This window comes from Aethalodelphis obliquidens, unplaced genomic scaffold (genome assembly GCF_003676395.1).
Source record: "Aethalodelphis obliquidens isolate GAN/ISIS:26980383/991018 unplaced genomic scaffold, ASM367639v1 scaffold3, whole genome shotgun sequence".
NCBI lineage: Eukaryota > Metazoa > Chordata > Mammalia > Artiodactyla > Delphinidae > Aethalodelphis > Aethalodelphis obliquidens.
Window position 1 is genome coordinate 13,762,192 of NW_020837947.1, and position 25,925 is coordinate 13,788,116.

General features: G+C 40.0%; 1 protein-coding gene across 4 annotated transcripts in view; it reads left to right on the top strand.

The window, feature by feature from the left end:
• The window catches only part of SYNE1 (spectrin repeat containing nuclear envelope protein 1), a 462,280-nt gene that overhangs the window by 411,954 nt on the left and 24,401 nt on the right, over window positions 1-25,925 (top strand). For all 4 annotated transcript variants that reach the window (XM_027083161.1, XM_027083173.1, XM_027083179.1 and 1 more), the window contains 6 exons: window positions 6,962-7,124; window positions 17,799-17,986; window positions 19,126-19,276; window positions 22,510-22,692; window positions 22,962-23,099; window positions 25,101-25,292. In XM_027083161.1, the coding sequence (XP_026938962.1) occupies window positions 6,962-7,124; window positions 17,799-17,986; window positions 19,126-19,276; window positions 22,510-22,692; window positions 22,962-23,099; window positions 25,101-25,292 (1,015 nt within the window). The remainder of the gene's footprint in view (window positions 1-6,961; window positions 7,125-17,798; window positions 17,987-19,125; window positions 19,277-22,509; window positions 22,693-22,961; window positions 23,100-25,100; window positions 25,293-25,925) is intronic.

Here is a 25,925-nt window from a genome sequence, read left to right on the forward strand (position 1 = left end):
GAGGGGTGGGATAGGGAGGGTGGGAGGGAGGGAGACGCAAGCGGGAAGAGATATGGGAATATATGTATATATATAACTGATTCATTTTGTTGTGAAGCTGAAACTAACATACCATTGTAAAGCAATTATACTCCAATAAAGATGTTAAAAAAAAAAAAAAAGAATAAAAAATCTCAAAATACTTTGGTTATGAGACAGTTTCTTCGGAGAGGTGGCTCCTGACCAGAGAAGCAAATCCTAGTCATCTGGGGAGGCACAGAGGGCGGGGAGAAGGTGGGGAGAGAGTTAGCAGTGGCACGTGTGGATGGAAAGCACCCCTAAGTGATCCAGTACCGGTCCTAGGTTGAGAATCACTTCTTTACTCTCTGGAAGTACTAGAGTTGAGAAATAAGTGATTCTGAGTGCACGTTGTCTGTCTTTGAGAACATTCTACTGCAGATCCCTGCCTTGAAATATATCACATCCTTAGAGTCTTGGGGCCGGAGGGTTGTTTTGTTTTGTTTTCTTTCCTGGCTGCGCTGCGCAGCATGCGGGATCTTAGTTCCCCGACCAGGGATCCAACCTGTGCCCCTTGCAGTGGAAGCTCAGAGTTTAACCACTGGACCGCCAGGGAATTCCCTATCACATCCCTAGATATTTTTTTTTCTTACAATTTTATTTTATTTTATTTTATATTTTTTCTTAACATTTTTGTTGGAGTATAATTGCTTTACAATGGTATGTTAGTTTCTGCTTTAGAACAAAGTGAATCGGTTATACATATGCATATATCCCCATATCTTTTCCCTCTTGCATCTCCCTCCCTCCCACCCTCCCTATCCCACCCCTCTAGGTGGTCACAAAGCCCTGAGCTGATCTCCCTGTGCTATGCGACTGCTTCCCACTAGCTATCTATTTTACATTTGGTAGTGTATATGTGTCCATGCCACTCTCACTTTGTCCCAGCTTACCCTTCCCCCTATCCTCAAGTCCATTCTCTATGTCTGCATCTTTATTCCTGTCCTGCCCTAAGTTCTTCAGAAAATTTTTCTTTTTTTTTTTTTAGACTCCATATATATGTGTGAGCAAACAGTATTTGTTTTTCTCTTTCTGACTTACTTCACTCTGTAAGACAGACTCTAGCTCCATCCACCTCACTATAAATAACTCAATTTTGTTTCTTTTTATGGCTGAGTAATATTCCATTGTATATATATGCCACATCTTTAACCATTCATCTGTCGATGGACACTTAGGTGGCTTCCATGTCCTGGCTATTGTAAATAGAGCTGCAATGAACATTGTGGTACATGATTCTTTTTGAATTATGGTTTTCTCAGGGTATATGCCCAGTACTGGGATTGCTGGGTCGTATGGTAGTTCTATTTTTAGTTTTTTAAGGAAACTCTGTACTGTTTTCCATAGTGGCTGTATCAATTTACATTCCCACCAACAGTGTCTGAGGGTTCCCTTTTCTCCACACCCTCTCCAGCATTTATTGTTTCTAGATTTTTTGATGATGGCCATTCTGACCGGTGTGAGATGATATCACATTGTAGTTTTGATTTGCATTTCTCTAATGATTAATGATGTTGAGCATTCTTTCATTTGTTTGTTGGCAATCTGTATATCTTCTTTGGAGAAATGTCTATGTAGGTCTTCTGCCCATTTTTGGATTGGGTTGTTTGTTTTTTTTGATATTGAGCTGCATGAGCTGCTTGTAAATTTTGGAGATTAATCCTTTGTCAGTTGCTTCATTTGCAAATATTTTCTCCCATTCTGAGGGTTGTCTTGTGGTCTTGTTTATGGTTTCCTTTGCTGTGCAAAAGCTTTGAAGTTTCATTAGGTCTCCTTTGTTTATTTTTGTTTTTATTTCCATTTCCCTAGGAGGCGGGTCAAAAAGGATCTTGCTGTGATTTATGTCATAGAGTGTTCTGCCTATGTTTTCCTCTAAGAATTTGATAGTGTCTGGCCTTACATTTAGGTCTTTAATCCATTTTGAGTTTATTTTTGTGTATGGTGTTAGGGAGTGTTCTAATTTCATTCTGTTCCATGTAGGTGTCCAGTTTTCCCAACACCACTTATTGAAGAGGCTGTCTTTTCTCCATTGTATATTCTTGCCTCCTGTATCAAAGATAAGGTGACCATATGTGCGTGGGTTTATCTCTGGGCTTCCTATCCTGTTCCATTGATCTATATATATATTTTTTGTGCCAGTACCATACTGTTTTGATTACTATAGCTTTGTAGTATAGTCTGAAGTCCAGGAGCCTGATTCCTCCAGCTCCGTTTTTCTTTCTCAAGATTGCTTTGGCTATTCGGGGTCTTTTGTGTTTCCATACAAATTGTGAAATTTTTTGTTCTAGTTCTGTGAAAAATGCCAGTGGTAGTTTGATAGGGATTGCACTGAATCTGTAGATTGCTTTGGGTAGTATAGTCATTTTCACAATGTTGATTCTTCCAATCCAAGAACATGGTATATCTCTCCATCTATTTGTATCATCTTTAGCTTCTTTCCTCAGTGTATTATAATTTTGTGCATACAGGACTTCTGTCTCCTTAGGTAGGTTTATTCCTAGGTATTTTATTTAATTCCTAGGTATTATTTTGTTGCAATGATAAATGGGAGTGTTTTCTTAATTTCACTTCCAGATTTTTCATCATTAGTGCATAGGAATGCAAGAGATTTCTGTACATTAATTTTGTATCCTTCTACTTTACCAAATTCATTGATTAGCTCTAGTAGTTTTCTGGTAGCATCTTTAGGATTCTCTACGTATAGTATCATGTCATCTGCAAACAGTGACAGCTTTACTTCTTCTTTTCTGATTTGGATTCCTTTTATTTCTGTTTCTTCTCTGATTGCTGTGGCTAAAACTTCCAAAACTATGTTGAATAATAGTGGTGAGAGTGGGCAACCTTGTCTTGTTCCTGATCTTAGTGGCAATGGTTTCAGTTTTTCACCATTGAGGATGATGTTGGCTGTGGGATTGTCATATATGGCCTTTATTATGTTGAGGTAAGTTTTCTCTGTTCCTACTTTCTGGAAGGTTTTTATCATAAATGGGTGTTGAAGTTTGTAGAAAGCTTTCTCTGCATCTATTGAGATGATCATATGGTTTTTCTCCTTCGATTTGTTAATATGGTGTATCACATTGATTGATTTGCATATATTGAAGAATCCTTGCATTCCTGAAATAAACCCCACTTGATCATGGTGTATGATCCGTTTAGTGTGCTGTTGGATTCTGTTTGCTAGTATTTTGTTGAGGATTTTTGCATCTATGTTCATCAGTGATATTGGCCTGTAGTTTTCTTTCTTTGTGACATCCTTGTCTGGTTTTGATATCAGGGTGATGGTGGCCTCGTAGAAGGAGTTTGGGAGTGTTCCTCCCTCTGCTATATTTTGGAAGAGTTTGAGAAGAATAGGTGTTAGCTCTTCTCTAAATGTTTGATAGAATTCACCTGTGAAGCCATCTGGTCCTGGGCTTTTGTTTGTTGGAAGATTTTTAATCACAGTTTCAATTTCAGTGCTTGTGATTGGTCTGTTCATATTTTCTATTTCTTCCTGGTTCAGTCTTGGAAGATTCCTAGAGCTTTAAAAGACATGTTGCTCTTGACATCTTTTCCAAGCAGATACCTCTTTAGTTGAACCAAGTTTACAACTCGGAGATGGAGATATTTTGCTTATCTGCCATTCATTTCTATTAGGAGCAGTGTCAGTAAGGTGACCACATGTCCTGAACCAAAAGGTGGACAGTATAAAAAAACTTACGGTCTAAAAGCAGAATTGAATTTTAAGGAAGGGTTGTACCAGAAATCATTGATCATTTGCTCCTCCTTCACATCGCCTTTTGTTTTAGAGCCATCTATGTACATACATCCAGTCAGCCATGTCAGGCCCTCAACAGAGACTCAGTAGTCGATTTTTGCTACTATTACTTGGTAATAATAGAGTTGAGACGTACTATCTGTGTCCCTCCCAAATTCCTGCTGACACCCTGCCCTCACTGGGAAATAACGTTTCAAATCTAATTCATCTATCCCTGCTCTACGCCCCTGATCCTGCCTCCTGTGCCTCCTCGCCCCATCATCTGTATTCATCTGTAATTTCTCTCCTTTTTCTTCTGTCTTTGGCTCCTTCCTCATGAGTTCCTTTTTCTCTGCCTAAAAACATTCTAAAGCGATTCCAAAACGTTAAACTACATTAAACAAAACAAAAAAACAAAAAATCAGTTTTTTCTTGTAGCCAGATAGATCATTCTACAGGATTCATACCGTATTTACTTACCTTCGCTGCCTACTTTTTAAAAATAATTAACAATCCTCTTTCATTATAAGTGTATTTCTCTCAAATGCGTCCTGTTTTCTGTTTCCATAGCCCTTGCTGAACTGTTCACTTAGGGTCAGCAGACCTCTTCTAATGAATAGCTCTTTTTAGACCTCATCAACTACCTTGCTCTGCCTTTGACAAAGTAGACCCGTGATTCCAAACTTAAGCATGCCTAGGGCTTACTTGGAGTGCTTGTTAAGTGTAAATTCCCTGGCCACACCCCCAGAGGTTCTGACTCAATAGGACTGGGTTGGGGTCTAAGAATCTGCATTTATGTGAGGCAAACCAGGTGAAATCTAATGAAGAAGGCATTCAGATCACACTGTGACCAACACTTTCTTCTTTTTCTAAATTATTTTTAATTGAATGTATTTGACACACAACATTGTGTAAATTTAAGGTAAAATTAAGGTAAATTTAAGCTTGTTACTTTGATACACTGATATAATGTAATATGATTGCCATTGTAGCGATACTTATCACATTACAAAATTAGAGTACAATATTGTTGTTTATATTCATTTTACCGTGCATTAGATCTCTAAGGCTTATTTACTACTCGTTGCAAGTTTGTACCCTAAAATACCGTCAGTCCTATCCCCCGCCCACCACCAATTCTTTCTTGAAACATTTCCTGCCTTTAGTTTTCTGCTACACTTCCCTGCTTCACCTCCTTCCTTTCTGATTATTTTTTCTTCAACTGTGATTCCTCCTTCTTTAACCTTTTAAAACTCATTCTTCTTAGTCCAGCCCCTTTCAGGATGAAATACATCCTTTCATAGGGCTTCAACTGTATGCCAACAGTATGTAAACCAATGCAATAAACTTCGCCGTCTCTTCTGGACCTAAGAACTATATTTCCATACATGTCTAGCTGATCCCACAGACTCATCGTACCCCAAACTTAATGCACCATTAATCCCAAGAACTTGCTCCTCATTCCTGTATCCTCTGAGGCAGCAGCATCTATCTAGTCACCCAACTGGAAAAGACATCATTTCTTAACTCCTTCTGCTTCACGTCATGTCGGTTCGTGAATTTAGCAATCCACTCCTCAACTGTGTCCCCACTGTTTCCAAGTGTAGGCTTTTGATGCAAACTGCTTGGACTATTCTATGTACTTCCTGAATGAGCTCTTACCACAGCCTTGCCTCAGCCTTACACACTCAGAATCAAAACTCATCTTAACATTCCTCCGCTAATAGATCTTGGGAAAGTTCTTATTTATCTTTGAAACTACATACAAATCCATTGTCATGTCACTGTGGGAGATTTATAATCTTGCTCCCATCCACCCATCAGCCTTACCTCTTCCTCTAACCACTTCTTCTGTCTTTCCTGTTTCTCTTCCCCGTCCGTCCACCACTGATCTCCTTGGCATTGTGACACTATTGACCTTCACAATCTCTGCTCTTCTTCATTGTTTCCTAGGCCAGAAATGTTCTGCTTGGCTTGTATCCACCTCTCAAGATGCAGCTCACATGTCATTTCTTCACCTTCCTTCTTTCTTCAAAGTCTAAGCTCCTCAAAGGCAAGGATGAAGCTTTAGTCATCACTGTTTATCTGTCACCTAGCACCATACATGTTGGTAGGAGGAATAAAGAAATGAACAAATGGTAAATGAATGAATGATTACTGAACATGGCCAGACAGAATTGATCACTCTTTATTTATTAGCCAGAGACTTCGTTCACTTCTTTAGTTTAGTTCTTACCACACTTTGTTATATCTCATTCTTTCCATGTTCAGATTTCTGGTCAGATGGTACATTTTATTAAGAAAATAATCACATCTGATTTCTTTTGTCTTTCTGGCATCTTAACATTTAACGTGTCCACGGATGATGGTTAGAGAAATGACAATTCTTAAAGGAATGAGTTTTTACTCCTTCCTGGCGAGAATGGGAGAATAGTTATTTGTCGTTATTTTTTAAGCATGCTATGTAGTGAATACTATACTGCATTAGGCTCTTCAGGTGGAAGATTGGGTACCTGCCCTCTGCCACTTACAATCCAACAGGTCCTTAGTTACCTTTAACGTGATATGGCATCATTAAAGCTCAAATTGCTTAAGTGCATGTGATATCTCACTGATAGTTTTATCTTCAGTGTGCTTTCTTCTTATGACTGAGTTTCTGCCACAATATTGCTGAAATACATCCCACAGGGGGTAAAGTGATTAGAACCATGGATGTGTAATCTGTTTGGTGACAATCCACTGGAAAGGTTAACTTTTTCCTCCCAGTTATTCTTCATAGTAGTATAAATTATATTATTTGCAAAAGTCAAGTAGTATAGATTATATTATTTGTGAAAGTAATAATTTCTGTGACAACCATGAGGTTTCTATCACTGTTATATTAGTATAGCTGTGCTGAGTATAACCATGGTTGATATTTTTTTAATGTTTCCCATGTACTGGCACCCTCTGTCGTTCACCTCATTTAAATCTCACAAGTACTCTTACTTCATTTCCATTTTATAGGCAAAGAAACAGAGACACAGGAGGGGTGTACGGCTGCCCACAGTCACACAGCCAGGCTGAGCCAGGCTGGACTCTGGCTTTAGACCCAGTGCTGGCTTCTGCTCATGAGGGAAACATGAGTGAATCCTCTCACTGAAGTTGATGTCTCTCCTTCTCTGCCCACAGGGTAAAGAAGCTGAAGGAGACCCTGGTCGCCGTACAGCAGCTGGATAAAAACATGAGCAGCCTGAGAACGTGGCTGGCCCACATAGAGTCAGAGCTGGCCAAGCCCATCGTCTACGATTCCTGTGACTCAGAAGAAATACAGAAAAAGCTTAACAAGCAGCAGGTAAGATGTAAAACAATGGAAGGAAAGTTAATAGGTTCTTGAAAATCTGTCCTCCTGGCCAGAATAGAGACGTGATTGTGAGATGGTGAATTAGGATGGAAAATCTGGAGGAAGCTAGGCAGGACTGGTGAGAAAGGGAAGGCATTGGCTAGAGAGGTGTTTGGGGCAAATAGGTTCCATCTCCTCACAAAGTTGACTCTTAAGAAGGTCTGCCATTGTAGGGTTAATGTCACTGGTCTGCCAAGAAGCCATCCTAAGATGGTAGATTAGGTTGAGCTGCAATAATGTATCCACAACAGTGCTGACAGTTTTGTTTATTTATTTGTGGGTCGCAAACTCACAACCATGGACTTAGAAACGAGCCTTTTTCTTTTTTCTGCATACAGCCTTTGGAGAAAGATCACAGTGCATACTTAGAGTTTTTAGAGTCTAACATAATTTTGTTTTGCAAGGGGGACTGCACGACCTGCAGACCACATACTGTAATGTCATCTTCATGTGTGTAGCACATACAGCACAATACACAACCCAGCAAAGCAAAAGAGGGTGACCCTGAAAAATACGTACAGAAGGGATTTTCACTTCCCACTCCCCTTGCTTATTCTTACTCAGCACAGTAGACTCCAGCTGTCAGTAATAAACACCATAAATCCCCCATAAGAAGTATTGCTACTTCATGCTTTTAGATTGTCCTTGAAAATTCTGCCTGTGCTCTGGTTATTTCCATTACATTAAGCCATTATATTCAAGTTGCTTAACTTTAAAAAAATGTATAAACAGACCTATTTCTTCAGTCCTATGAAGTAGTTTATGTATTTTATTTTACAAAGAGAACAGTTATTAAAATACAGTTTTTAGGTGTTGGATGTTTAAATTAGCATTTATTTTTTAAGAAATTGTTAGCCGGACATTTTTCAATTTTCTGTAAGAATAAAACCCTTTGATGGGACTCTCTGATGTTTGAAATTCTGATGATTAACTCTGGGGGTTGTGGTTGGCCTCCAGCTCCCCCACATTCTCCTGGAGAACATGGTAATGATATCTACATGTGACAAGAGTTAAAATGCTAATGACCAGTATTGTAATTCAGCAAATGTGAGAAAATCAAAACAGTATCTAGTTAAGTATGGGAAATTGATTATACGCATCCGTAGTTGCAGCCGCTACTAAAACCCTAATCAAATAAAAGGTCAAAACCTACGATGGCAAAAAGAACAGAAGAGAAGATGATAGAGCTGCCAGACATCCGAGAGAATTTGGAAGGTGGAAAGTAGACAGATGAACAGTGATGGTGTTAGCAGAGCGGAGGATGGAGAAAGCTGATTCACGCCGCAGAGTTCCCAAAATGCTCACCCGGGAAGTGGAGCTATCAAGTCTGTGGGGCTTTAAAGGGAAAATGGCTGAAAGTCTGAGAAAGGAGTGGTGAGATGAGCAGATTTCCCCTAAGCCCAGCTAGTCAGGCAGCTCTGCTTTGTTGACTCTCTGGAGAAGGCCATCCAGAGGGACTTGGGATTCGATGACACAGGACGCCATCTGTGCTGGAGCCACTGTGTTAAAAACAGAGGGATTAAGGGAAAGACTCTGTGCCAAACCCCACAGCATCGCCTCTCATGAGGTCACTAGCCAGGCTTATGCTGCAGCCAGGATTTACACGAGAGTTTCAAAATCCAATTCAGTTATTCTGTAAAAGTCCCCCTGCCCCCAAAATAAAGTGGAAAGGAAGAAATTACCAAAGGAGTAATGCAGAAAAAGCATTCCCAGATTGAAAATTTACACACTTCTAGAACACAAACCCTACAGGTGCCCAGGAAAATTAAAAACAAAGCTATAATGAAATTTCAGAACATGGGGGATAAAAGAAGATTTTAGGGCTTCCAAGACGAAAAAGTTGGATTTCTCCAAAACAAGGATGGAAGCTAGTAGACAATGACGGAATGCCTTCAAAAAGCTGAGAAAATTTTTTATGATTTAGAATAATATATCTGCCATTTCATATATAAAATATTTACCTTCTGTGCACACATTCACAAGAAGCTAATGAAAGATATGCTCCATATACTGAAATGAGAGGAAAAATAATATTCAACCCAGGAGAAGGAAGTCCCCAGGATGATGGTAAAGGGAAGTCCCAAATGACAATGGTACTGCAACCTAGGAAGAGCCTGTCCAGACAGGAGCAGGGAGTCTGGGTGCTCTAAGAGGAACATCTCCAAGGAAGGAAACAGTTGAGCCAGATGACCTGATGGGCTTAACCATCCTGGAAGGAGCTTTATTAGCACCATAAGAGAAAGAATAGCAGTTAGCAATATAAATTTTTTTTTATTAGAGTATAGTTGCTGTACAGTATTCGGTTAGTTTATACTGTACAGCAAAGTGAATCAGCTATACGTATACATCTATCCCCTCCTTTTTGGATTTCCTTCTCATTTAGGTCACCACAGAGCACAGAGTAGAGTTCCCTGAGCTATACAGTATATTCTCATTAGTTATCTATTTTATACATAGTATCAATAGTGTGTATATGTCAATCCCAATCTCCCAATTCCTCCCACACACCCCCTTTTCCACCCTGGTATCCATACGTTTTTGTTCTCTACATCTGTGTCTCTATTTCTGCTTTGTAAATAAGATCATCCATAACTGTATTTTCAGATTCCACATATGTGCATTAATATACGATATTTGTTTTTCTCTTCGATACGATGTTTGTTTTTCTCTTCTGACTTACTTAACTCTGTATGACCGTCTCTAGGTCCAGCCATGTCTCTACAAATGACCCAATTTCATTCTATTTTATGGCTGAGTAATATTCCATTGTATATATGTACCACATCTTCTTTATCCATTTCTCTATTGATGGACATTTAGGTTGCTGGCTGTTGTAAATAGTGCTGCAGTGAACATTAGGGTGCATGTGTCTTTTTGAATCATGGTTTTCTCTGGGTATATGCCCAGTAGTGGAATTGCTGGGTCATATTTTAAAGAGAAAAAGAGAGCGAGGGAGAGAGAGAGAGAGAGAACTATTGATTTTAGAAAAACAAAAAGTTATGTAAGAGAAGAAATACAACCATAGCATATTTTGTTGCTTAAATGTGAAAAGTATTAAAACACCATAATCATGCAAAGACGTGATTATTGCTCTAGCTATAAGAGGTGCTAAAATAGTCATTGGGGCCCCGTGAGTCATGTAGAAGTTTATTCCCTCTCTGCTGCAGAAGCACTGATAATGTCTAACATTTAGAAATCAAGAAATAGCAATATAAACATGTTACTTAGAAAAACAGCAGTAAAAACCAGAAGACAGAGCTACAAGAGATGGAAATGGTTTTTTCTGGAGAAGAATCAGGAGTGAAATGAAAAGGGTACTACTTCATTGGAAGCTTCGTAGTCGTTTTTGACTTTTTAATATATTAATAAATGTTCATATAGCTTTTAATTAAAATTTAAAGGTTAAAAAAAAACCTGTACACCAGTAGTTAAAATTGAAGACTTTCTGGATTCCAGTCCTGGCCTCACCACTTTTCTGTGTGGAGCAGAGCAAAGTAATGAACTCTTAACCCTCAGCTTCCTAACATATAGGTTGCTGATAATGAGTACACGGCTCCCCGAGTTATTGTAAAAGGTTAACAAGAAAAGCACTTAGCACAGTGCCCAGCATAAAGTGGGCGCTTAGCAACTTTTATTTTAATCATATCATATTTACTAGTTTCCTTTATGGAAATTGTTTGACCATGATTTTGTAAAAATTGTAGCATTTGGGGATCCATGTTTGAAAAGACAGATAAATAGTAATCTGTCTCCAAAAGGGAAAAATTCTGACAAATATTTAAATGGACAGATTAAATTGGTAAAAAATACATCGTCTTCTATTTCCCTATGTGGAGTTTCTGTATGTCTCTCTTGCCAATGTACTTAATTCTTATAGATTTAATTAGGCAGAAGTATATATAGACTTGAGATGGCTTCAGAGAACGTTTTGTCCGATTTCTCTGTGTTATAAATGAAAAAGAATGAATCCAGTGACACTATGTGACAATTTGAGGCCATCACCAATGGAAGTTAAAACTGAGACTAAAATTCTGATCTGTATTTGGGTACTTATATAATTATAAGACCCCCTCAAGCCTTATTTTATATATTGATCTGAACAAAAACTTCTGAGCAGAAGCACAGGGGGACTTTTCTCCAGTGTTTACTGTGTTAACCTGGTCAAGCTCCTGGAGGTAAATCTCACCAAATTGGGGGGCCCCCATGACTGGGTGGGTCAGAGGTGTCCACACTGAGCCTCCAACAGTTCGTCAATTAGAGTTCTGGGTTTCACACACCATCGCTGGTTCCCACAGTGGTTTCCCCTTATGAGTCTCCCCTCTGAGAGAGATTCAAAAGTATATGGAGGAGTGATGTCACCAAGACGGTGGCATAAGCCATTCCTGACTTAAGTCCCATCACAAGAAGACCAACAAGCAACTATCCATAGACAGGACACCATTGTGAAAATCCCAGAACCCAGGGTGAGGCTGCAGCAGCCCTTGGACATCAGAGACCGAGAAGGACCACGTTAGAAGGTGAGAGGAGTGACTGCACTCTGCCCACATCGCCTGCCCCAGGCTGGCACAGCACCACACCAGAGCGCCCCAGCCTGTGGTTTCTCCAGTTGGAAAAGAGAGGCCAAGGTGGGGAATTCCCTGGCCGTCCAGTAGTTAGGACTCCATACTCTCACTGCCAGGGACCCAGGTTCAATCCCTAGTCAGGGAACTAAGATCCTGCAAGCCGTGGGGCACGGCCGAAAATTAAAAAAAAAGAGAGAGGCCAAAGCGGACACCCAGCTCCCCCAGTATTGTGTGACACTTCCCAGGAGGCCCGCTTGGGTCTCTCTTCATGGGGGTCACTAAGGAAACCTATGAGGCTCCGTCACGGGGGATCAGATAGCGATGGAGAAGGGGTGTGCGGCTTACAGCACCTGCACTCAGATCTGGGTGGGCTGCATTCCTGCTTGCAGCTGCACCCAGCAGAGATGCCAGCCAGCGTCTCTGCTCATCAGCAGAGACCAGCCAGCGGCCCCGTGTAGCCTGCAAACTCAGTTAGCAGCTCTGCTTCATTTGGGTCCCCAGACAACTGGCATTACAGGCCTTGGAGCTCTTTCTACCCCCCGGCCTGGGCAGGGAGGCAGATTCCCAGCCCCACCCAACAGCTGAGCACAGTCTCCGTACCCCCCCACCAGGAAGCCTGGCCAGAGAATCCAGGCAGCCATGGAGCCCATCCAACAGCCCTGCTTGGGCGGGGAGCCAAGCCAGAAGCCCTACCAACTGTTGAGCATAGCCTCTGGCCTTGCATAACCAAGGAGCCTGAACAGTGACCTTAGGCATCCTCAGAGCCCAACCTACAACCACACCCAGCCATGGAGCCCAGACTACAACTCTACTCAGTGGTGGAGTCCACCCAAGGGCCTTGTCTGATTACTGAACACAGCCTGCAACCTTGCCTGGTCAGGAAGCCCAGCCAGTGACCTCGTCCAATTACCAAGCATAGCCTGTGACCCCACCCAAGAAGAAAGCTTAGACAACAGCCCAGCTAGACCATGGAGCACAGTCTCTAGGCTCACTCACTGTGGGATTCAGCTGGCAGGCTCTCCTAACCAGAGAGCCTGACCAGTAATCTTGCCCAACAGGGGAGCACAGCCAGCGGTCTACCTGATGGCAAAGCCTAGACTGTGGCCCTGCCCAACTCCAGGGCACAGCCTGCAGCCCTGCATGATCACAGAGCACAGCCTGAGGCCTCACCTGAACAGAGTCCAGCCAGCAGCACCTTCTGGTCTGGGAGCACAGCCTAAGACCCCATCAAGAGCAATTACAGTGAGACTTCCCTGGTGGTCCAGTGGTAAAGCATCCGCCTTCCAATGCAGGGGACGCGGGTTCGATCCCTGGTCAGGGAACTAAGATCCCACATGCCGCAGGGCAACTAAGCCCACGCTCCACAGGTACTGAGCTTGCGCACCTCAGCTAGAGAGCCCACGTGCCACAAACTACAGGGCCCACGTGCTCTGGATCCTGTGCGCCACAACCAGAGAGAAGCCCACACGCCACAGCGAAAGATCCCGCGTGCCGCAGCTAAGACCCAACACAGCCAAAAAGAAATTAAATAAATAATAAATAAATAAATCTTTTAAAAAAGACCAATTGCAGAGACCAACTTGCAGCCCTGCCCAATCACAGAGTCCAACCGGTGGCACTGCCCTGCCAGGGGACGTACCCTGTGACCTCACCCAGTCAGAGGTGACTCTAGGGCCCAGCCAGCAGCACCCCCAGGCCCACCCCAACCTCAGAGCATGGAACGTTTTCCAGGAGAGATTATATGTTAGATCACAAAACTAGTCCTAATAAATTCAAGAAAACGGACATTGCATCAAGTATCTTTTCCAGCCACAATGATGTGAGACTAGAAATCAATAACAGGAAGAAAGCTGGAAAATTAACAAATACATGGAAATTAAACAACACACTCCTGAACAACCAGTGGATCCAAGAAGAAATCAAAAGAGAAATAAAAAAATATCTGGAGATAAACAAAAAAAGGAACCCAACATACCCAAACTTATGGGATGCAGCAAAAGCAGTTCTAGGAGAAAAGTTTATAGTGATAAATGCTTCCATTAAGAAAAAATAAGGATTTCAAATGAACAGCCTAACTTTATACCTCAAGGAACTAGAAAAAAAATGAAAAAACTAAGCCCAAAGTTGGCAAAAGGAAGGAAATCATAAAGAGTAGAGCAGAAATAATGAAATACAGAATAGGAAAACAACAGAAAAGATGAACGAAACTGAGTTGGTTCTTTGAAATTATAAACAAAATTGACAAACTTTTAGCTAGAGTAATCAATTAAAAAAGAGAGAGGACCAAAATAAATAAAAATTATAAACGAAAGTGGGCACATTACAAGAAATACCAAGGATCATAAGAGACTACTCTGAACAATTATAAGCCAACAATTTGGGCAACCTAGGAGAAGTGGATAATTCCTAGAAGCATACAATCTACCAATATTGAATCATGAAGAAATAGAAAATCTGAGCAGATCAATAATGAAAGGAGGTGGAATCAATAATTTAAAACCTCCCAACAAAAAGTCCAAGACCAGATGGTTTCATAGGTGAACTCTACCAAACATTTACAGCCAATTCATCTCACTCTTCCAACAAATTGAAGGGAAAAGAACATTCTCAAACTCGTTTTATGAGGCCAGCATTACCCTGATACTGAAGCCAGATAAGGACACCATAGGAAAAGAAAACTATCAACCAATATGCCTGATGAATATCGATGCAAAAATTCTCAACAAAGTACTGGCAAACCAAATTCATCAGCACATTAAAAGGATTATACACTGTGATTAAGTTGGATTCGTTCTGGAATGTAAGAATGATTCAACATATGCAAATCAATAAATGTAATATATTACATTACTAAAATGAAAGATAAAAATCATACGATCATCACAATAGATGCAGAGAAAGCATTTGACAAAATTCAAATGATCATAACTCTCAACAAATTGGGTGCAGAAGGAATGGACCCCAACATAATAAAGGACATATATGACACACCCGCAGCTAACATACTCAGTGGTGAAAGATTGAAAGCTTTTCCTCTAAGATCAGAAACAGGACAAGGGTACCCACTCTCACCAATTCGATTCAACATAGCACTAGAAGGCCTAGCCAGAGAACTCAGACAAGAAAAAGAAATAAAAGACATCCAGCTCAGAAAGGAAGATGTAAAAATTGTCTCTGTTTGCAGGTGACATGGTCTTATATATAGAAAAATCCTAAAGACTCCACCAGAAGACTTTTATAACTAATAAATTCAGGAAAGTTGTAGCATACACATTCAACATACAAACATCACTGTGTTTCCATACACTAACAATGAAGTATCTGGAAAATAAACAAAGAAGACAATCCTATTTACAATAACATTAAAAACAGTAAAATACTTAGGAATAAATTCAACCAAGGAGGTGAAAAATCTGTACTCTGACACAATAAGACATTGATGAAAGACATTGAATAAAACACAAATAAATGGAAAGATATTCCATGTATTGGAAGAATTAATATTGTTAAAATGTGCATACAACCAAAGCAATGTATAGATTCAATGCAATCCCTGTCAAGATTCCAATGGCACTTTTTACAGAAATAGAAAAAAATCCTAAAAGTCATATGGAACCAAAAAAAGACCCCTAATAGCCAAAGCAGTCCTGAGAAAGAAGAACAAAGCTGGAGGCATCATACTTTATGCTTTCAAATTATATTTCAAAACTATAGGAATCAAAACAATATGGTACTGGCATAAAAACAGATACATAGACCAGTGGAACAGAATAGAGAGCCCAGAAATAAACCCACACATACACAGTCAACTAATATTTGACTAATAAGAATACTCGATGGGGAAAAGGTAGTTTTTTCAAAAAATTGTGTTGGAAAAACTGGATATTCACATGCAAAAGAGTTAAACTAGACCTCTATTTTACACAGCTTAGAAAAATTAACTTGAAATGGATTAAAGACTTAAATTTAAGACCTGAAACCTAGAGCAAAACATAGGGAAGAGGCTTCCTGACGTTGGTCTTGGCAGTGATTTTTGAAAGCACAACCAACAAAAACAAAAATGAATAGGTGTGACTAAATCAAACTATAAAGCTTCTGCACAGCAAAGGTAATGATCAACCAAACGCAAAGGCAACCTAGGAACGAGAGAAAATGTTTGCAAACCACATATCTGATCAGGGGTTAATATCTAAAATATACAAAGAATTCCTACAAATGAATAGCAAAAAATAAATTATCCAATTTAAAGATGAGCAAACGACCTGAATAGACTTTTTTTTTTTTTTTTTTTTTTTGCGGTACGCGGGCCTCTCACTGTTGTGGCCTCTCCCGTTGCGGAGCACAGGCTCCGGACGCGCAGGCTCAGCGGCCTTGGCTCACGGGCCCAGCCGCTCCGCGGCATGTGGGATCTTCCCGGACCAGGGCACAAACCCGTGTCCCCTGCATCGGCAGGCGGACTCCCAACCACTGCACCACCAGGGAAGCCCTGAATAGACATTTTTACAGAGAAGGTAGTCAGATTGCCAACAGGTACATGAAAAGATGCTCAGCATCACTAATCATCATGGAAATGCAAATAAAAACCACAATGATATATCACCTCACACCTGTTAAAATGGCTATTATCAAAAGACAAGAGATAAAAAGTACTGACAGGGATTTGGAGAAAATGCAACCCTTGTACACTGTTGGTGGGAATGTAAGTCGGTGCAGCCACTATGGAAAACAGTATGGACTTTCTTCAAAAAGTTAAAAACAGAACTACCATATATGTTCCAGCAATTCCACTTTTGTATGTATCTGAGGGAAATGAAATCACTATCTTGAAGAAGATATCTCCACCCCCATGTTCACTGCAGCATTATTTACAAGTGAATACATGTAAGCAACCTAAGTATTCATCAACAGGTGAATGATAAACAAGGCATTGAATTTGCCCAGAGTTCTACCATGTGAAATCTTCATATTAACCACATAGAATATAAATGCAAAATGTGCATTATTTTTTCTGTTGAGCTTTTAACTCCATTTACTCAGAGTATTCCATTATTAAAAAGGAGGCCTGTTGGTGTCACGTTTTGCTTGCCCTATTCATCAAGGTCCTCAATGTATTTTCCTTTTCTTTTATACAGTTCTCGAATTTGCCTAGCTTTTCTCTTGATAATTCCTCAACTTACTCAGTTAGCTGGGATTTATATTCTTGTATGTATATTCTTCTTCCTGTTTTTCTCCTTAACACCATGTTCTAATATCTTCTATACAAACTCTGGCTTATTGTTGAATGCAATAACAGTGCCTTTGATTAATTTTGGAGATTTCATAAACTCCATAGACACAAGAAAATAAATTCTGTACAATATTTCTATTTCACTAAACTGTCGTTTCAAATCTCTTGCATAACCTCTCAGTTATATGGAAGTTATCACAGGAATTGCTGGTCTAAAAACATAAAATAAAAATATTAACAAAAATTGAACTTTATTATCATATTTCATATCTTCCTATTTCTGTCCTACATTTAAATTTGCTCACTGAGGAAGCTGCTGATGAGAACGATGCCATACATGACAGAAAACCTAGGTCCCTTCAACCATGGTACCTTTTAATGATGGGGGCATTAACTGTTTAAAACAGTTTGTAGATCTTTGGAGATCAAATCCCAGTTTTTGAGTGCCAGCTCTTAACAGGAGCACATGTATTCCTTTGACTGATTGATCTGTGGATTGGAATGGAAGGGAAGATCTGTGAAGTAGAGACTGGGGCAAGATTCATTTTTCTATCACTAAAGAAGCTCATTTTACTCAATACAGTTGACGTAGTCTCTTTTATTTGTTCAGTTGATATTTTGGCTTTGCTCACATAGCTAAAATATTTCTAGATTCATTTTCTCATACTTTTGAGGTTGCGGTATTTTATAAAGGAACGTGAAGAAACTTCATGCATTCAAACAAATGAAATGTTTGTCGAGGTTTTGCCTGAGCATTTCTGAGTCAGTGAATATACTGCTGCGGTTTCTCCCATCTGTACGCAAGCGTTTGATTGAAGCATGTCTCCTTCCCTGCAGGAGCTTCAGAGAGACATAGAGAAACACAGCACGGGTGTGGCCTCTGTCCTCAACCTGTGCGAGGTTCTCCTGCATGACTGTGATGCCTGTGCCACAGATGCCGAGTGCGGGTCCATCCAGCAGGCTACGCGCAACCTGGACCGGCGATGGAGAAATATCTGCGCTGTGTCCATGGAAAGAAGGCTAAAGTAAGCCGGGCTGTGCAAACAGTTGCGAAAGAGGAAGGACCAAAAAAACAAAAAATTTACCCAGAGTGTCTACGGTTCACTATTTGCTTTTGGTTGCAATGTCCAAAAATAGCCTTTGTTTCCCAAAGTTGCCATCATCTACGTTTACTTGGGAAAATAAGTACGTATAAAGGTCATATATAAATATAACAAGCCAAGTTACACCTGACCTAACAGTTTAAATATAATTCAGAGAAATTAAAATACGCCCTTGCTGAACAAATATAATGTTACAGAATTAGTGCTCTGGAAAACTAACATTCTTTCATAGAAAAGGAAATAATAAAACAAAGGACATACCTTTAAGCCCTTTGAAATTCAAGGTGGTAAAAAAAATAGTGATTATGTTAGAAAATTATCACAGTGACTTCAGGCACATAATCTTTGTGGTCTCTGGGGAACTTTTGAAAGGATACTGTTTATCTTGCCATCATTGGTAGATTTTGATTAGGGTAAATTTGACATTGAACTTAAATGGATTTTCAAACCTTAGTATAAGTTCAACGGAAGCTTGGTATGAGTGTGCGCTGCAGGCACGGTGTTGCACTTTTTTTTTTTTTTTTTTTTTTTTGCGGTACGTGGGCCTCTCACTGTTGTGGCCTCTCCCGTTGCGGAGCACAGGCTCCGGACGCGCAGGCTCAGAGGCCATGGCTCACGGGCCCAGCCGCTCCGCGGCATGTGGGATCTTCCCGGACCGGGGCACGAACCCGTGTCCCCTGCATCGGCAGGTGGACTCTCAGCCACTGCGCCACCAGGGAAGGCCACGGTGTTGCACTTTTAAACTTCCTTGCGTGTACCCAGAACAGTTCACACCATGTGCTTATCTTACTCAGTTTGACTAATTCCAAATCCAGAGCTGCAGGACGTGTGTTTACACACACACACACACACACACACACGCCCGCACGCACAGCTGTTTCATCTTAGCTCAAACAGTTGTTTCTTTTTCAGTCTGGGCAAGTTTGGCTCAAGGAACGGTTATTTTTTGGCACCCGGTTGCTTGTTTTGGGCACTCTTAGTCCTGTTGCAGGTACCAGACAGGGTTCTGGAGCACAAACAGTCTCAAGCGATCAGATTCTGTTCTTTCATTTCTGTCTTAGAATTGAAGAGACGTGGAGATTGTGGCAGAAGTTTCTGGATGACTTTTCTCGTTTTGAAGATTGGCTGAAATGCTCGGAAAGGGTAGCTGCCTTCCCCAGCTCTTCTGGGGTGCTCTATACAGTTGCCAAGGACGAACTAAAGAAATTTGAGGTGATTTTCGGTTTCAAATATTTCATCTTTATTTTGCTACGAGAGTAGCCAGCTGGTAGTTGGTGTCCCAAGACCTAAACAATCTGTTCACCCACATATTATTTGTTCAAACAGCTAGGTGATGACTTTCTGGCCATCTTTATTATTACCTCATAAGTAGGCAAAGAAGAAGAGAAAGGAAGTTTTTACTTTAAGATTGTCAAGAATTACAAATAAAGTAGTAATGCCCTTCATTACATTATAGAATTATTCAATTCTGTTAGAAAACACGAATCATGATTCCCCCCAAAAGATCTTGGCATTCTTTTGATCTCATAATTTTTTACAGTCAACCTTCTAAGATTCAGATATGATGGTTTTCCATGCCAAAAAAAAAATGATCATGAAGAACCTAGGGGCAAGACAGGAACAAAGACACAGACCTCTTAGAGAATGGACTTGAGGATATGGGGAGGGGGAAGGGTAAGCTGGGACAAAGTGAGAGAGTGGCATGCTCATATATACACTACCAAACATAAAACAGCTAGCTAGTGGGAAGCAGCCGCATAGCACAGGGAGATCAGCTCGGTGCTCTGTGACCACCGAGAGGGGTGGGATAGGGAGGGTGGGATGGAGGGAGACACGAGGGAAGAGATATGGGGACATATCTGAATCAATAACTGATTCACTTTGTTATGAAGCAGAAACTAACACACCATTGTAAAGCAATTATACTCCAATAAAGATGTTTAAAAAACAAAAACAAAAACATCTATCTGTCTTTCAATGTATTTTCTTGATTTTCTTTTTAACCTAACTGGAGCATAGATATATATGTATTTTTTAATCATTGATAAAATAGAATTGGCTCCAGAATTGATCAAATATTTTAAATCATAAACCATCTCTAATTATAAATGAAGAGCAGCGCCATTCTTGAGTCACCAAGATTTTTCAATTTTATAGAGACAAAAATGACAGCAGTATAATTGTATTCATAAACAAAGGAATCATTCAGTAACAGATTCTAGTTCCTTGCCATTCTGGGCAGTCTCGAGGCTTGCTCTGTCGCTGGGACAGGATGAAATCCCAACTTCTCAGCCTCTCATTTTCACAGAGGACCTGACGTAGCCTTAAGCTGACCATTTTTTAATTTGAAGTTTCTTTTCCCATCAATGCCCACTGATCGGCAGTTGTGTTCTCAGATACGCTGACAGAGAGCAGTTCTGATGCATGGATCTTACAAAAATCATTCTTGGTTGCTAAGTCTGCCCCAAGCTCCCTGAGATATTTTAAACTAAGACTAAAAAAATCCAACCAAATTCAGCTGGATTTATTTTTACCTTGTGATGCCAGTTAACCAGGCATTTTTGGAGGCCTGTTATGAAGTTTATGAACTAAACATGAAGTTTAGTTTTTGTTCTTGTGGAGTTTAAAATCTACGAGTCATAGATGGGCAAGTCATGAATCTATAAAAGTGTTCAAATACTATGTGAAATAAATAAGTTATTCTGATGTCTGAATATGCACTTATATGTTACTATACCACTAAATTCCAGAGAAAAAAAATCCTATCTAAAAGCTTTTCCCTTAGAAAGGTTCTAGTAAAAAGCCACAATAAATTCTGCAGTAGATTTCAGATCATCCCAGTGTGAACCAGTGCTAGTGGAAATACTCTTGTACTGCATCTTATGACACTCAGCTTCATAAAGGTTAAACCTTCTATAGTTGGCTTACACTCCAAAGCAGATTAAGTAAGATCCTTGTTGATGCTATTTTAGACCCTCAGATTTTATAGCAAAGGTTAGCCATGTAGTTAAGCTTCTAATGCTATATAGTTATATAGCTAGTTAAAATGAATGATTTTATTACTTATCTTTGTAGTTAATTTTCTTAAGAGACAGAAATAAATTACAAAAACAAAATTTTGTTTACGGCGGTCTTTGCCTGTTCAATTGCACAAATATTGGGGACAGATCTGGCTGTGCTGGGGTACCCAACCGTGGTGCCCGCGTTCACGCCAGTGAGAAAACATATTCTGTGACTTCCAGTAATGGCAAAAGCTGAACTTTCCTTACCACTTCCTTTTCTGGGGAAATAATTTAAAGTTTGTAGAATACAAGGTTGGATTTACTCGGATAAAGGTTCTTAAAGCAACTCTCAGAAGAAAAAGCATTTCAGAGGCAGAAGTGTGGTGGCGTGTAAACAGTGTGACAAGCCAAAGGAAGCAAAACTTGGGGGTTTAGATGAGTGCAGTCCAATCAGTTATACAATTTTCTGTCCGATGCCAGGATGAAAATCAGTCATAAATCATACACATAAGTTTGAAATAAAAAAGCTTCATTTTATTTTGACCAAATGATTCTTATGCTAGGGTTATGCTACATTACAGAGAAAAAGAAGAGGGAGTATTTTTCCTGTGGAAACTCTAAACTGTACATGGGGTAACCTCCGAAGTAAATAGCTACTACTATGTAAGGTGTCAGATCAGCTCTAAAACGTTTTATGAAAACTGAGTCATTCAGGAGGGCAACAAAAAAGAAGTAGAACATGTTCCACACTGTTTTTACTAAGCTGTTTTTCTTAAAAGTTAATAATAGCTTGCATTTAGAAGACCTTCAGCAAAAGGTAGTTTTATTTTTTTTAACGGACACCAGAATTGAGGCAATTTCTGGATTTCTTAGGAAAGAACATATTTTACAAATTAAAGAGACAGTTCTCTGATACCTTTTCTCAGTGTGGACATCAGAAACTTTGAACATTTTAAACTCACATTTCAGCATACATACATATTTATGTAATCAGTTTGCTTTATGGGAAAGTTTTTTCAGGCTGTTAATTATTTTAAAAACTATATATAATATGTGTATGTTCTAATGTATATGTTACATACGTGTACGTGTTATATGTGTGTATTCTATATATATGTATATATCATGTGTATGTGTGTATGTTCTCTATGTATGTGCATATATTATATATTTATATTGTATATGTATTTGTGTATATACATATATTTATTACTGTTTGCCATTTTCTTTCATATTTTTGTTTGATCAACTCCCTTTCCTTAAGCCACACCGATTATATGACTTTAACAAGTGGAAGTATATGCTGGTTAGAAATTGTCTTTTCCCATTTTGGGGGAAGAGTTCACTTCCTGTTCTGCCTGACATCACAATGTGAAGCCCAGACACCCTTGCTGAGAGCCCTCCGCTGATCTCCCTGTCTGATGTGCCTCTTTGTGGTCTTAGGGTTTCCAGCGACAGGTCCATGAGACCCTGACCCAGCTGGAACTGATCAACAAGCAGTACCGCCGCCTGGCCAGGGAGAACCGCACCGACTCGGCATGCAGCCTGAAACACATGATCCACGAAGGCAACCAGAGATGGGACAACCTGCAGAAGCGCGTCACCTCCATCTTGCGCAGACTCAAGGTCTATACTATGCCTCCTCTGTAGCCTAGAGGCCCGGAGGACAGGATTGGGCCGTTTGTACACAATGTTAGGACATAGTCTCAGTGACTTTGTAAGACTGGGATGGCAAGAGATTGAGGTATCCAGCATGAATTTATATGGCAAAAAATTGCAGGGTTCTGGTAGCTCGTTGAGAAAATGACTTTCCAGGAGAATGTTGGAATTGGCGGTTCCATCTCAGCACGTGTTTGTGGGCTTTTTCACTTTTATTCTTTTCTTTCCACATCCAGCATTTCATTGGCCAGCGGGAGGAGTTTGAGACTGCACGGGACAGCATCCTGGTGTGGCTGACAGAGATGGATTTGCAGCTCACTAACATTGAGCATTTTTCCGAGTGTGATGTTCAAGCTAAAATAAAGCAACTCAAGGTGATACATTAGGGGTTTTTTTCAAATTATCAGTGCGAAGAGAGTCTGAAGAGGAAAGGATATTTTAGATACTTTTGTGAAGAACATCCTAAAGAACTGTTCTTTTTTTGTTTTATAAATTTATTTTTTTATATTTTTTTATTTTGGGCTGCATCGGATCTTTGTTGCTGCGAGCGGGTTTTCTCTAGTTGCGGCAAGCGGGGGCTACTCTTCATTGCAGTGCACGGGCTCTAGGCACGCGGGCTTCAGTAGTTGTGGCACGTGGGTTCAGCAGTTGTGGTGCATGGGCTTAGCCACTCTGTGATCTTCCCAGACCAGGGCTTGAACCCATGTCTCCTGCATTGGCAGGTGAACTCCCAACCACTGCGCCACCAGGGAAGTCCAGAAAATTAGTTCTTCTTGATTGAAAACAAATTCAGAAAATAAGAAAGATATTAAAAATGAAATGAAGAGCATTACCCAGAGATACAACTCCCGTTAACATATACACTTTAATTATTAACTTGATCGCCAGGATTGTTGTTTTTAGTTCTTGTTGTTTTTTCTGATTTGTTTCTAGCACCTTCTAATTGTTTGACTCACATGATCCAGAGCAGTTCAACTTTCTCGTGTTGGGATTTCATTCCACATAGTCTACATTCTTAGGTGCCAAGTTAGTTTTTAAGCATGTTTGGTATGTTTCAGTGTATAACTCAAACACAGTGGCTAGTTAAACATTTTAAATGGGGAGGGATATATATTAGATGTAAGGATTCCCTGAAAGGAAGAGTGTTTAACATCTTGAATAATATGCAGTGCAGCTTGTGAAATTTTCCTCCTAAGATAAGATAGTTTTTTTTTTTAAAGAATAGTCGTGATGCCCATAACTTTAAGGTTGTTATAATAAAACAAGGAAGTTACTTTTAATCAGTGATTCTCAGGATAAAAAAAATCATAGAATAGCCCTGGTATTCTGCCCAGCCTCTCCCTCTCCATCCCTCCCTTCACCTCAATTCTTGCAAGTCATTTCACAGGTAAATCAATATTTAAAAGCTTCATTTTCTACCAAGTGGTAGTTGAATCTTTTCTTTTTGGACTCTGACAGGGTCATGGCATTTATTAACACCCTCCTTCTCCCTTGGCAGTCTTGTTATTATTGTGCAATTTCAACTATTCCAGAGTTTATTCTTTTTTGGGGGGGGGGTGTTGCGTAGGGTCTTAGTTGCGACAGGTGGGCTCCTTGGTTGTGGCTCGCCAGCTCCTTAGTTTTGTCATGCGAACCCTTAGTTGCCGCATGCATGTGGGATCTAGTCCCTGACCAGGGATCGAACCCGGGCCCCCTGCTTTGGGAGCACAGAGTCTTAACCACCGCGCCACCAGGGAAGTTTCTCCAGAGTTTATTCTTGTGTTGAATTAAAATTTATCCCCTGAAACTTGTCCCCTGTAGCTGAACTGTTTTGAATCATATAGAATGAGTCTAAATAATCCTCCAGAATTACCTTTTTTTCAAATAATTATAATCATGCCTGCTTATGTCCTGAAACAATTTTAAAAAATCATCTGAGAAGAATTTGTGACATTGTCATTCGGATGGCTTTCCTTCGTCACGTTTGACATGTCAGGAAATCTAAAATTAAAATATCCAATATAATTCTTTAAAATGCTAAATTTATTGCAGTGGCACTGTATTGCTTACCATTGCTTTTCATCAGGGGCCACCAGTGCTCTCAACTTTATGATGGGTTTGAATGTTTGTTCCTATGATTCTCTTACCCGCACCGTCTGCGGTGGTAAATTTTATTAGCGAAGGGCACCTCTCTGGTCATGGAATGCTAATGCCATTTCTGCCTCCCGTTCTGATTTAAAATTTTTATGTTTTACTTTAGAAAGTCATAGCCTCTTGGCTTGTCATTGTCTATGGTAAATTTAATATCCCCTACATGGCTTTTCTAAATATGTATTTTAGAATTACTTCATGTCCAAGTGAGCAATAAAAAATTACGTGCAATATGTGCTCCCTAGGCCTTCCAGCAGGAAATCTCATTGAACCACAATAAGATTGAGCAGATAATTGCCCAAGGAGAACAGCTGATAGAAAAGAGTGAACCCCTGGATGCCACGTTCATTGAAGAAGAGTTGGATGAACTCCGACGTTACTGTCAGGAGGTCTTCGGGCGCGTGGAAAGATACCATAAGAAACTGATTCGCCTGCCTGTATGTGACATTGTTTTTTCATTATCATGAAATCTAAAGAGAATTAATAATGTGGACTTAGGTAACATCATTGAGTGGGCAAGAGCCCGGACTCTGGAGCCAGAGTGCCTGGGTTCCAGCCCCAGCTCTGGCTACGTCGCCTTGGGCAAGTTACTTCACGTCACTTGCCTTGGTTTCCTCAGTTGTAAAGCTGGTTTAATAACAGTACCTACCTTGTAGAAAGGATTGCTTTGGGCATGATGAGTTAACATATATACATACAAAGAGCTTAGAAGCGTACTTGGTACACATCTTCCATGGAAGATAAAGAAGCTTCTAGAGGAAACAAGGGAATGAAAGTGAGCAATGTAAACAGTGGCTCAATTGATGAGGTTGTTTAGTTGAATTTCTTTCTTCTCTTCCATTTCCCTAATTGCTACCATAATCACATCTCATGGTCAAGATGCTATTATTAGAATATTTGGAATCTTCTGTGATAAAATATATTTTGTATCTGGACTATAAGGTATAAAAGGACCAGCTAAGGTTTTATTAGTAATTCCCTTTTGTTCCTGATATGTGCCATTCTGTACTTACTGTGTTGCAGATTAGGTACTAGGTTGCCTTTATTTACATTTTATTTAATCTTATATC